At 43.6% G+C, this 12,912-nt stretch overlaps 1 protein-coding gene across 1 annotated transcript in view; it reads right to left on the bottom strand.

The window, feature by feature from the left end:
- The window catches only part of LOC122549191 (collagen alpha-1(XXI) chain-like), a 173,905-nt gene that overhangs the window by 20,627 nt on the left and 140,366 nt on the right, over positions 1–12,912 (bottom strand). The window contains exons 19-20 of the mRNA XM_043688582.1: positions 10,122–10,175; positions 4,891–4,944 (exon numbers count right to left, since the gene is read on the bottom strand). Of these exons, the coding sequence (XP_043544517.1) occupies positions 4,891–4,944; positions 10,122–10,175 (108 nt within the window). The remainder of the gene's footprint in view (positions 1–4,890; positions 4,945–10,121; positions 10,176–12,912) is intronic.

Raw genomic sequence — 12,912 nt, 5'->3', positions numbered from 1 at the left:
GGCGTGATGGACTGCAGTCTAGACTGTTAAAAGAAGTCAAGGAGGAGCAAGTAGAGGCTATCACTATTTTTATAGTATACATTAAAGTAGTGGAGATTTTGAGACAATGTCATCATATCCCTCTCTCTGGATGGGTGCGTTTGAGTCCTGCACCAGAACTTATTGACCATGGAAGGTATCTTTGTAAAGCAACCAATTCATTATCAGCCTTTAAACTTCCCAATATACCCAAAGATAGATGGTAAAAGGAAGACAGCTTTATGGTCAACTATCCTGCAGAAAACAATGGCAAATCATTGCAATATTTTGCCCGTGAGTACGTACCAATCCAATGGAAATCCATAGCCCAATGCTTAGAAATGAGGACAGTAGAAACGACCGTCAGTAAAGTAGATAGTTGTGGTATGCAACTGGGAAATACTGATATCCAAAAATGTAGAAGAGGCTGAACTGGGTAACAACTGATCAGTTCCTTGAATACCAGCAATGGGAAAGCCCTTGAAAGGTAACTTTCACTGCGTAATTTAGGCTATGGGGAGCAAGTATGCATTTTGATCATTCCTAGGCACTGCTACGGACTCACTTCCACCTTTATACATATGGACTATTTAAAATTTTCTGCTGCCCCTTAACAGAATGGACTTGAAATCCATAGCAAGGCTAAAGCATGAACTGACCAAGGTGATGCTGTGGATTGGAAGTTGTAGATGATAATTTTTTAATAAAAAAAACATACATGACCACCAGATGTTTCAAAGTGCTTTACGGTCAATGGGATACTTATGACAGTTAATCAATATTGTCTTGTGGAAAACGCAACAATTGTGCACATTGAGCTGCTACAAACAGCAAGAGATGATGGCTGGGTCATCTATTTTTGTGATGCTATTTGAGAGAAAGATATTGGCCTTGGCACCAGGGGTAACTCTCCTGTTCTGCTTTGAAATAATGGCATGGCATGTTTTTTTTCCTCTTTCCTCCTAAGGGTGTGGAGAGGCCTCAGTTTAATGGCTTATCAGTTTCACTGTCGGTACTGCACTGGAATAGCAGTTTGGATTCTTGTGCTCCAAGACCTGGAGTGGTACTTGAAGCTACAACCTCGTGAGTCTGAGATTAGAGTGTTACCAGTTGAGCCAGAGTTGACTCAAAGAAGACAATCTTGCCATACGAGCACTATACTACCATTGAAGAGACGATGAAGAGACACAATACGGATTACTGAGATTAGGGAGGGTTTTGATGGAACGAATAAGTAAAGATTATTTCCTCTGTTTGGAGGAGGTCAATGATGGGCGGCACGGTAGCACAGTGGTTAGCACTGCTGCCTCACAGCGCCAGAGACCTGGGTTCAATTCCCGACTCAGGCGACTGACTGTGTGGAGTTTGCACATTCTCCCCGTGTCTGCATGGGTTTCCTCCGGGTGCTCCGGTTTCCTTCCACACTCCAAAGATGTGCAGGTCAGGTGAATTGGCCATGCTAAATTGCCAGTAGTGTTAGGTAAAAGGGGTAAATGTAGGGTAATGGGTGGGTTGCGCTTCGGCAGGTCGGTGTGGACTTGTTGGGCCGAAGGGCCTGTTTCCACACTGTAAGTAATCTAATCTAATCATAAGAATTTGTTGATTTAAAATTATTGTTCAAATTGACAAGGTGTGTCAGGAGAGAAAAAATATTTGCAGAAAGTGCTGTTGGAGTACAAATGGTGTATTGCAACATTGGAAAAGACATTAAATCAAGGTCCTATTTACCTTCTGATGTGGACGTATAAGATCCCATATGGTCATTACTTCAAAGCTGAATATGAGAAATCTTCCTCTTGTCCTTATCAATATACATAGAGTCATAGAGTCTTTCCACCAACAACTTAAAATAGATTATTTCAGCATGACCTCACTCTTGTTTCGGGGAGCTTGCTGTGTACAATATGGCTGCTGTGTTTCTGACATAATAGCAGTGACTGAAATTCAAAAAAGGTCCTTGCTGTAATAAAAGCAAAATACTGTGCGGACACTGGAAATCTGAAACTAACACAGAAAACGCCAAAGAAACTCAGCTGGTCCAGTAGCACCTATGGAGAGAGAAACCGCTTTAATGTTTTGAGTTGGATATGACTGTTCCCTGGAATCTCTTCACTGTAAAATGTTTTACGACAGCCTTAAGATCATTGGGATGTTACATAAATTGAACATAGAATAATACAGTGCAGAACAGGCCCTTCGACCCAACCTGTGAATTAATCTAAGCCCATCCCCCTACACTATCCCATTATCATCCAAGGATTGGTTAAATCTCACTAACGTTGCTGAGAAATTGAAATATTTTGTTCTCAGGGAACACTGCCAAACGAGTGACTGAGGCAGACACCACTATATCTCTTAAAAATAATGAATAAATATTAAAATCAGAGGATGATTCAGGGCACAGGGAGAGTTCCAGTTGAGAGCTGCTTAAACATGAGTGATTAAACAGCTTGTCTGTGTGTGTCTATATATATATGATGTGCACATGCACATAAATCCACAGTATATTTTGCATAGCGGAGAGATGAAAGGTGTAAAGAGATTGGGGGGAATGTGAAGTAATCAGATCAGCCGTGATCTTATTGAGTAAGCGTTAAGGGCCTATTCCTACTCCTAACTCATACATTCATACGTATATTATCCCAGGGTATTTCACAGGAGCAACTTAAATTAAGTTTGACACCTAACCAGATAAGGACACAGGCAACTTTTAGCAATTGTCTTTAAGGGGGAACATGAGACAGAAAGATGGAGAGAAAGAAGGAAGAAATTCCAGAACTTAGGACCTTGTCAACTGAAGGCACTGCCACCTACTGAGTAGTGATTAAAATTAGGGATGTGCAAGAGTCCTGAATTAGATGAATGTAGTTGGGAGTTGGAGGGAATTACAGAGATAGTGAGAGGTGAGGCCATGAAGTGAATTGGAAACAAAGATAGGAATTTTAAAATTGGGGTACTGCCCTATTACGAGCCAGTGAGCAGACAAATGTTGGGTGAATGGGACTTGGGGTGTGTTAGAACGGAGGTATAAGAGTTTGGGTGTTATCATGCCTGCCTTCATGTTGTAGTCTTCTAATTTATACAATACAATATAGCACAGGAACAGGGAGAAAGTGAGGTCTGCAGATGCTGGAGATCAAAGTTGAAACTTTATTGCTGGAACAGCACAGCAGGTCAGGCAGCATCCAGGGAACAGGAGATTCGACGTTTCGGGCACAGGCCCTTCTTCAGGAATGAGCAAAGAGTGTTCAGCAGGAGAAGATAAAAGGTAGGGAGGAGGGACTTGGAGGAGGGGCGTTGGAAATGTGATAGGTGGAAAGAGGTCAAGGTGAGGGTGATAGGTCGGAGTAGGATGGAGGCGGAGAGGTCAAGAAGAAGACTGCAAACTCCCCCTCCCACTCCACCGTGGTTATGCAGGTCATTGGACTCATCCACCGCCAAACCACAATAACGCGACGGTCGGAGGAGGAGCGTCTTATCTTCCGACTGGGAACCCTCCCACCGCCGGGGGTGGACTTGGACTTCACCAGTTTCTTCATCCCCCCTCCCCTTGTCTCAGCCGAATCCCTCCAGCCCGGCACCGCCTTCCTGACCTGCAGTCTTCTTCTTGACCTCTCCGCCTCCATCCTACTCCGACCTATCACCCTCACCTTGACCTCTTTCCACCTATCACATTTCCAACGCCCCTCCTCCAAGTCCCTCCTCCCTACCTTTTATCTTCTCCTGCTGAACACTCTCTGCTCATTCCTGAAGAAGGGCCTGTGCCCGAAACGTCGAATCTCCTGTTCCCTGGATGCTGCCTGACCTGCTGTGCTGTTCCAGCAATAAAGTTTCAGCACAGGAACAGGCCCTTCACTGATTCCCAATCTTTACTGAGACCCACTACTTAGTGCTCATATGTAGTTTCTATCCCTCTGTTCACCTCAAGTACATGTATCTATCAAGATACACGTTAAATGTTGTTAATGTGCCTGCTTCCATCACCTCCACTGACAGTGCGTTCCAGACACCCACCACCCTCTGTGTGAAACATTTTTCCTGCACATCTCCCCTAAACCTTCCCCCTCCCACTTTGAACCTGTGCCCTCTTGTAGTTGACCTTTCCACCCTAGGAAAAAGCCTCTAACTATCCACCCTATCTATGCCTCTCATAATTCTGTTGACCTCTTACCAGGTTGCCCCTTAGCCTCTGTCTTTTCAATCTAAGTTTATCCGACCTCGCCTCATAACTAAAACCCTCCAGACCTGGCACCATCCTGGTAAACTTTCTCAACACCCTCTCCAAAGCATCTACATCCTTTTGGTAGTGTTGTGTTCAGAGCTGTACATAATAATCCAAATGCAGCCTAACCATAGTTTTATACAGCTAACATAACTTGCCAACTTTTATATTTGAAGCTCAGGAAAATGAAGGCAAGGTTTTAATGGTTACTTTTAAAACCACTGTCAGCAATCGCATTTAAACTGAGAAGTGTTGTCTTACAAAAACTGAATGTATAAGCACATTTTTTTTATTTATATACTACACATAACCCATTAAAATTGACCTGAATCAGTACGAGGAATGTCATTTAGCATTATTCTCACTGTCTGCTCTTAATATAACATCAAATGAAATATCTAATGCTGTTGATCACATGGATGTGAACTATAGGAAATAATTTATTGGAACTGTTTCAATAATTATATATAAGAATAATATGAATAAATAAATAATGAATACTTTCCAATTCTTTCAAACACATAGATCCAAACTTAGGATTGCAACATCATCATGAATGTTAAAAGAAACCTATAATTTAAAGAATTATAATTACACAAAATTTGATATCAAATGCATTAATTTGCACTTGAAATTTGAATACTACTCACAGCTGAGCCTGAATGCCCTGGAAGACCTGGTAGTCCTGGTGCACCAATGTCTCCCTAAACAAACATCAAACAATAACATGAAAAGGTAAGCTATAAAGAAGCAAAGCACCCCACCAACCTTCGCATAAATCACATCATCCGCTGACATTTCAGCCACCTAGAAGTGGACCCCACCACCAGTGAAACATTTCCCTCCCCACCCCTATCCACTTTTCGTAAAGACCGCTCCCTCCACGATTACCTGGTCAGGTCCATGCCCCCCACCAATCTACCCTCGCCTCCCGGCACCTTCTCCTGCCACCGCAGGAATTGGAAAACCTGCACCCACACCTCCCCCCCCACCTCCGTCCAAGGCCCCAAAGGAGCCTTCCACATCCATCAAAGTTTTACCTGCACTTCCACACGTCATTTATTGTATCTGTTGCTCCCAATGCAGTCTCCTCTATACTGGTGAGACCGGACGCCTTATCGCAGAGCGCTTCAGAGAACATCTCCGGGACACCTGCACCAGTCAGGCCCACCACCCCGTGGCTGAACATTTCAACTCCCCCTCCCACTCTGCTGAGGACTTGCAGGTCCTGGGCCTCCTCCATCGCCAATCCCTCACCATCCAACACCTGGAGGAAAAACGCCTCATCTTCTGTCTCGGGTCCCTTCAACCCCAGGGCATCAATGTGGACTTCACCAGTTTCCTCATTTCCCCTCTCCCCCACCTTACCGCAGTTCCAACCTTCCAGCTAAGCACCATCCTCATGACCTGTCCCATCTGTCAATCTTCCTTCCCATCTATCCGCTCCTCTATCCTCTCCGACCTATCAGCTTTACCCCCACCTCCATCCACCTATTGCACTCTCAGCTACCTTCTCCCCAACTCCACCCCCCCTCCCATTTATCTCTTCACCCTTGAGGCTCCCAGTCTCATTCCTGATGAAGGCCTGAAACGTCAATTTTCCTGCTCCTCAGATGCTGCCTGACCTGCTGTGCTTTTCCAGCACCACTCTAATCTTGACTTCCATTAATCAATATCAATGACCGACAAGTGCTGGCCATGTCAGTGAGGCTTGTGTATTGACTTGTGTAGCACTGTCATCATACTAAATGGGATAGACTTTGAACAGATTTAACAGCTCAAGACTGGGCATCCATGAGGCACTATGGACAATCAGCAGCAGCAGAATAGTATTATACCAATACAATCTGCAACCTTGTGGTCTGGAAAATCAAGCTGGGGAGTAATCCCAGTTCAACTAAGAATACAGGAGGACACACCAAAAACAGCACCAGCCATGACTAAAAATAAAGTGTTAACCGGTGAAACTACTGGGCAGTATTACATTCTAGGCATTCAGCATAAGCAGCAAATAACAGACAAGTGACTTCACAACCATTAACTCAGATCTAATTTCTGCAGTCCTGCCACATCTAGTCATGAGTAAACAGTTAAACAACTCACTGGAAGGAGAAGCTCCACAAATATCCCTATCCTCAATGATGTGGAAGCCCGGTAAAAGATAACTTCAGCCAGAAGTGTTGAATGGATAATCCATTTCGGCTTCCTGCAGTGGTCCCCAACATCACAGATGGCAGTAATCAGCCAATTTGGTGCACTCCACGTGACATCAAGAAACAACTGGAAACACTGAATACTGCAAAAGCTATGGACCTTGACACCATTTTGGCAATAGTACTGAAAACCTGTGCTCCAGAACATGCCATGCTCCTTCCTGCTATTCTAGTACAGTGACATCTGCCCAATAACGTAAAAAATTGCCCAGGTGCATTCTGTACACAAACACCAGGGCAAATTCAACCTGGTCAATTACTGCCTTTCTGGTCTATAGTTGGTCAGCAATAAAATAATGGAGGTGGTCACCAATAATGTGAAAATACCATGGCTTTAAGAGATGCATTTTGTCCTTTCTTTTTATGAAGAAAGTTTGAAACAGAGGTGATGAGCAGTCTGCACAAGCCAATAAACAGCTTGTGAGGCCTTGGGGCATTTTACAAAAAAGAAATTGCAACATTAGAAGCAGCCTGAATGAGTAGGGTCAAGCTCCCCCAGTGCATGTTCTCTCAGTCTTCACTCCCCTTCATGTCTAGATGGAATAGTGTTACAAAGGACAGATGGTATAGCAACTGGCAATTTGGCACATCCAATCCATGTGGATGTTTCCAATCAGGCTTCTTCTCCTCTTTCATCATTTAAATTTACCACTGTAACCTTGCATTTGATTCTCCCTCATATGTCTCTCTTGCTTTCCCTCCCTCTTTCACCTCCTCCAAGTTGTTGAGTAAAGATGTTCCTTCTGCAATCACTATTGGATTTTTTGAAGCTGAATTTATTTTTGTTTTGGCTAAGTGCTAGCAGTATCAAGTTTTTTTTGGAGAGCTTTTCACCACAATGATATATGTCACTTATCGTACCAAACTCACCTTATTAACTACCTACCCAGCCTCTGCAACATTCTCTTTGTCCAATTCTATTCCTACCTTACTAAGCATTGATCCTAGAATAACTCGCCACTCAGCAGATAGCAACCAAAAAGCAGCCCATTCCTGGTATCTTTAAAATGGCTGCTGTGTACATGGACAAGTATTGGCACTCCAGCATTGCCTTTCACTGTCAACCAAATGGCACAGACGCCACAAAATCATGCTGCCCATAGCACAGAGCTCATGGATGAGACTCCCTTGAATGTATAATGTCATTCTCTCACCGGCCCACAGCGTTTACCTGTCCTTAGCTACATCGCGTCCAAACACCCTCTGAAGCATCACTACCCTGTCCCCAATGCTCACTGTGGTCCCACACTTTTTCATTGGCTAGTAGGGGAGCATCAGATACAGACAAGCAATCAGACAATTCCAAACATGAACTTTTATTTACAGCCAGCAAAAGGGGACACAAACAAACCAAATAGAGACTGCAGTTCACATTGTACAATGCAAATTAAATGTTGGCATCAAGAGTGTTGTACAGTCCATGATGGTCTGCTGCACCCAATTCTTATCTATTAGAATCAGCCTCCCCGGTAGTATCACCACACCCTCCCCAGTATCATCATCCTTCTCCTCGGAAAACTACTCCCGTTCCCCAGTTCCTCAATGACTGCTTTTACAGGTCACTCTTGCACTTTCCTCAATGCGAGTTGCCCCAGGATTCTATTCACGCCAGACCTATGACTGAGTTTATCGCAGCTCCTAGACATGACTGAGTGGACCCCTGACCGATATCCTTGCAGCTCCCTACCTGATGAAATACGATTCCCATGAATGCTTGTGATGGCTCAACAGGACTGACCATTTCCCAATCCCCAGACAGTTATTGGATAAATTCCTTAACCGTGACTAGCCCGAGTGGATAGCTGGCTGCGACTAATCCCTTAGATGTGCTAATGACTGACACTCCTGGGGACGTGCCCCTCCTTCACTGAACTGAGGACTAACCTCTATCAATATTAAAGCATGGCTATTGGTTGAATAAATGTGCAGTGTTACTGTCCAGGCAGCTAGCACATGTTGTAGGTTAACATCTCAGTCTGCTGTACAGAATTACATCATCCAAGCCCCAGGAAATCCCTCCTGACAAACATAACAAGCTGCCAGTATGAGTGACTATGCAAAAGAGCTTGCCTGTAGGAAAGGACTGATTAGTCTTTATCTCTGGTTGAAGGATCAAAACCTTAACAGACATAGTAAAGCAAGGTAAGCCTGCAAGCATACAGGTCAGTGTGAGATTAGGGTCCATTCTTGAGAGGCAGCTTGATCCAACTGTGACCTGGGTGTCTGTTCATGCTGCAATCTTACAACGCTAGTTGCTAGTGCTCCCTGTAATACACGACTGCCCTTTCAAAGCGCCCTGCAGGTGGATTGGAAGAAGTGCCATGAGGATTCTAAGGGGGTTGCCAAATCACATATGCCAATGTCTGTGGACATCTCATGTCCGTGGACCATGTCCTGAGAGCCAGCGGTGAACAGAAACCGCTAGGTATCTGCTCTGTCTTCAGTGTCGAGAATTCTCAATGTCTAGCTTTCTGCAGCTTTTTAGTCAGTATTAAGCTGAATATTAATGAGGTGGGTTACACAATTAATAAACTATAATCCCCCTTAATTGCAGCTTGCTGCTGCCTAATGAGAATCTTGCCTTGGCTCATGACAGACATTTAAACGTTAGAGCAAGCTGCTTCCCCTTCCTGATGTTGAGGTAAGCCTTGCTGGACCTCTCATGTAATTCTGTCACAAATCTCACCATAGTTCACATTGTTCAGGCCCCTTTAAGATTCCACCATTGCTAATTATCATGCATTGACAGCCTCTGGTTAGGATGCACCCCAAAAGAGGACGCATTCTCTCTGTATCCACTCGAACAAAACCTTTCATTATGTGTGCATCTCTACAACTCTATGCTGAAGACTGCTATTAGGTGACTCCTCAGTCTACTTTTCCAACAGAGTTTCAGCGGAACTACAACTAAGCATGAATAAAGTTCTATATTTGGTTTCTCTTTTGATTGACTGCCATGCCTTCAAATTTGAGGTAATTGTTCTGTTCGCTGTTGCTAACAATTCCATTTCATATTTTGACGTAAACCACAGCAATTGGCAGTACCATTGAGCAAGGGAGCCAAACAGGTCATTATAGAATCCCTACAGTGTGAAAGCAGGTCATTCGGCTCATTGAGTCCACACCGATCCTCCGAAGTGGGTCCACCTCCTTGTAACCCTGCATTCCCCATGCACACCCCTGGAAACTAGGGGGCAATTTAGCATGACCAATCCACCTAACCTGCACACCTTTGGACTGTGGGAGGAAACCCACACAGGCACTGCGAGAATGTGCAAACTCCACACAGATAGTCGCCCGAGTCTGGAACCAAACCCAAGTCCTTGGCGCTGTGAAACAACAGTACTAACTACTGAGCTACCATGTCACCCCCTTGGAGCATCCGAATGGACCATCTCTAGAACAAAAGGTGTCTTTGAGAGAAGGAGGACTCAGACAGAGAAGGTTCAGACAGACAAAGGATTTCCTCAAGCTTAATCCCGTAATGTTTCATTCTTATTTGACTTTAATTTCCCTATCTACTTGTAATGACTTGATGCCAGTGGAAGAAACAAAATCTCTGTTTTATGGTTTTTGGGCCATCCATGTGCTTAAATCTCATATTACATTTCCATTGTAATAGGAAATCGTCCATCGCAGAGAATGATTAAAAAAAACCTTCACAGTACCGTTGGCCCTGGTGGTCCATCACGCCCAGGTGACCCCTGACGTCCTTGCTTACCCTGTAAAGAATTAAACGAATATGATTAGTTGTCCAAACATTTTCACTATGAATTATCAGTATTCAGTTGCAAGTTCATCACCACCCCCATACTTATCTGGGTTCTTTTGCCCTTTTGGTTAACCCATTTTCCTATGGGGTGATGGAACAATGCTGGACTGATGTTAAACTTGAGCAGATGCAGAAAGGATTTATAAGGAATGTTGCTGGGTTTGGAGGATTTGAGCTATAGGGACGGGCTGAACAGGCTGGGGCTATTTTCCCTGGAGCATCGGAGCTGAAGGGGTGACCTTATAGAGGTTTATAAAATCATGAGAGGCTTGGATAGTGTAAATAAACAAGATCTTTTTCCAGCGTTGGGGAATCCAAAACTGGATGGCATAGGTTTAAGGTTAGAGAGGAAAGATTCAAAAGGACCAAAGAGGCAACTTTTTCAGGCAGAGGGTGGTGTGTGTATGGAGGAAGTAGTGGAAGTAGGTACAATTACAATATTTAAAGGGCATTTGATTGGTACATGAATAGGAAATGTTTAGAGAGATAGGGGGCCCATTCACTGGCAAGTGGGACTAGATTGCTTTGGGATATCTGGTCATCATGGGCGAGTTGGACCAAAGGGTATGCTTCCATGTTGTGCAACTGTATGACTCTATGACAGGGTGGATGGGGAGAGACAGCGAGGGAATGGTTGGTGGGGTTTGGGATGAGCTGTAGACAATGATCTCTCTCAAATAAGCAGCCAAGCCAATGTCCAAATGGTTGGTGAAAATGGGCTCCAAATGTGATTCCTAAACCACAGTTGCACCTGCCTGATTCATTCAAGGATGTTGGCTCCCCATGGACTACACAAATCTCCTGGCTGACAGCAGTTTGACAGGGCATTGTGCCCAAACCTGCAGGGTGGATTTCTACCCTTGAAAATTTAAGATTTTTTTGTTTAAATTAGGTGGATTCCTTACAATATATCCAGACTTCCCAGAGTCCAAACCTCTTCACTGCTTCTATTCAAACAATGAAATGACAACCACCTGATGAAGGAGCAGTGCTCCAAAAGCTAGTGCTTCCAAATAAACCTGTTGGACTATAACCTGGTGTTGTGTGATTTTTAACTTTGTACACCCCAGTCTAACACCGGCATCTCCAAATCATGACTGAAATAAGCACATTCCCATTATCAAACAAGGTCACCTCTATTATAAAATCAAAATAATGTGAATGCTGGAATTCTGAAACAAAATAAGAAAATGTCTGAGAAACCTTTTGGCAACTGGAAGGTTTTCATTTCAATAAACCATCTTGCTCCCAGGTTAACATTTCTGACATGGGCCTGCTGCAGTGAAGCTCAGCACAAACTGCTCCTCCTTTTCCCCTTGCTTTATGTTCTTCAGGACTCAACATTAAGTTTAACAACTTCACAGCATGACCTCTGTCCTCCAGTTTCAATACAGCTGCCTGCCCCCACCCCATTCTTAGAGCAGAACCAATTTCCACTCCTCACCCATTTTCATTCGTTTACATCTCTATTTCTCCTTTGTCACCATTTGCATTCCCTTTGTCTTTTGCCATGGGCCCCCTCAATCATTATCTGTTCCACTCACTCTGTCAATAGCATGAACACTACCATTTTCCAGTAGCTATCTGTTCTGATGAAGAGTCATATTGGACTCAAAACATCAACTCTGTTTCTCTCTGCACACATGGTGCCAGACCTGCTGAGTTTCTTCAGTATTTTTTGTATTTGGGTCAGTTGTATCACAAATCTTCACCTATATAAAAGCAAACACACATTAAATAACTCCTGTAGAAATTTGATTTGTGTTCTGTGATTAATATAAATTCTTCTTGTTGCAGAAGTGGTAAAACAGAGGCCTCTAAAGCTCACAGCATAGGAACTGATGCCAATGAAAGTACAAATAAATTTGTTGGCCAGTACTACTTCCCCCGACAACACCCACCTCCTCAATTTCAGTCCTTTCTCTGCTGAAGACACTAAAGTCTTTAACATTCATTTCATATAACTTGGATGACCCTCTTGTTGACTGGAGAGGCCCAGATGATGAAAAACAAGCTGTTCAAATATTTATCCTTCTCTGAAAAAGACTATTTTTTTACAAAAAGGAAAAGGCTATTTCATGAAAGCCTTGAGCTAGATATGACTGAACGGCTGTCGTTTATTTGGCCACAAAGGAAATAATGAAAAATGTCAAAGAGGCAGACTTTGGTGTGTTGACTGGCTGGTTCTTTAGATGACTGTTTAGGTCCCCATCATGTTTCATTGCTTAAGTCAGGTGAAATACAAACCCATACATTCACCATCCATGCTTATTGTGGCCAATTGCCCATACATTGCACAAATGGTGAGCAGCATTTGCCATTAAAGGAATCAATTATGAAGGTGCCATTTATAACATGTTAAGTGGTCTGACATTTCGAGAAGTTCAAGCAGCTTCGGTCAGCTCTTCCCATCTTATTAAAATGCAATTACACTAGTGAGAGGCCAGTATGTAAATGTTAACTCAATTTTCTGCCTCCCCTTTTGTGCATTCTGCAAGATTAGTCAAGCAATTCTCTGCCATCACCCCCAGCTGTCCATCTTGAGATCTCTGTACCTCCTTTAGGTCCTTATTGCTTGTTGCTATTCTGACATCCGTAATGGCTTAACAGCCGCATTTCTTGGCAGGATCTGGATACTGACCAGGACGCTGCACTGGGAGTGGCCAAGACAATTTAAACCCCACCCC

The sequence above is a fragment of the Chiloscyllium plagiosum genome, chromosome 4 (genome assembly GCF_004010195.1).
Source record: "Chiloscyllium plagiosum isolate BGI_BamShark_2017 chromosome 4, ASM401019v2, whole genome shotgun sequence".
Lineage (NCBI taxonomy): Eukaryota > Metazoa > Chordata > Chondrichthyes > Orectolobiformes > Hemiscylliidae > Chiloscyllium > Chiloscyllium plagiosum.
Note: the sequence above shows the minus strand (reverse complement) of the source record. Positions and strands in the feature narration are given on the sequence as shown.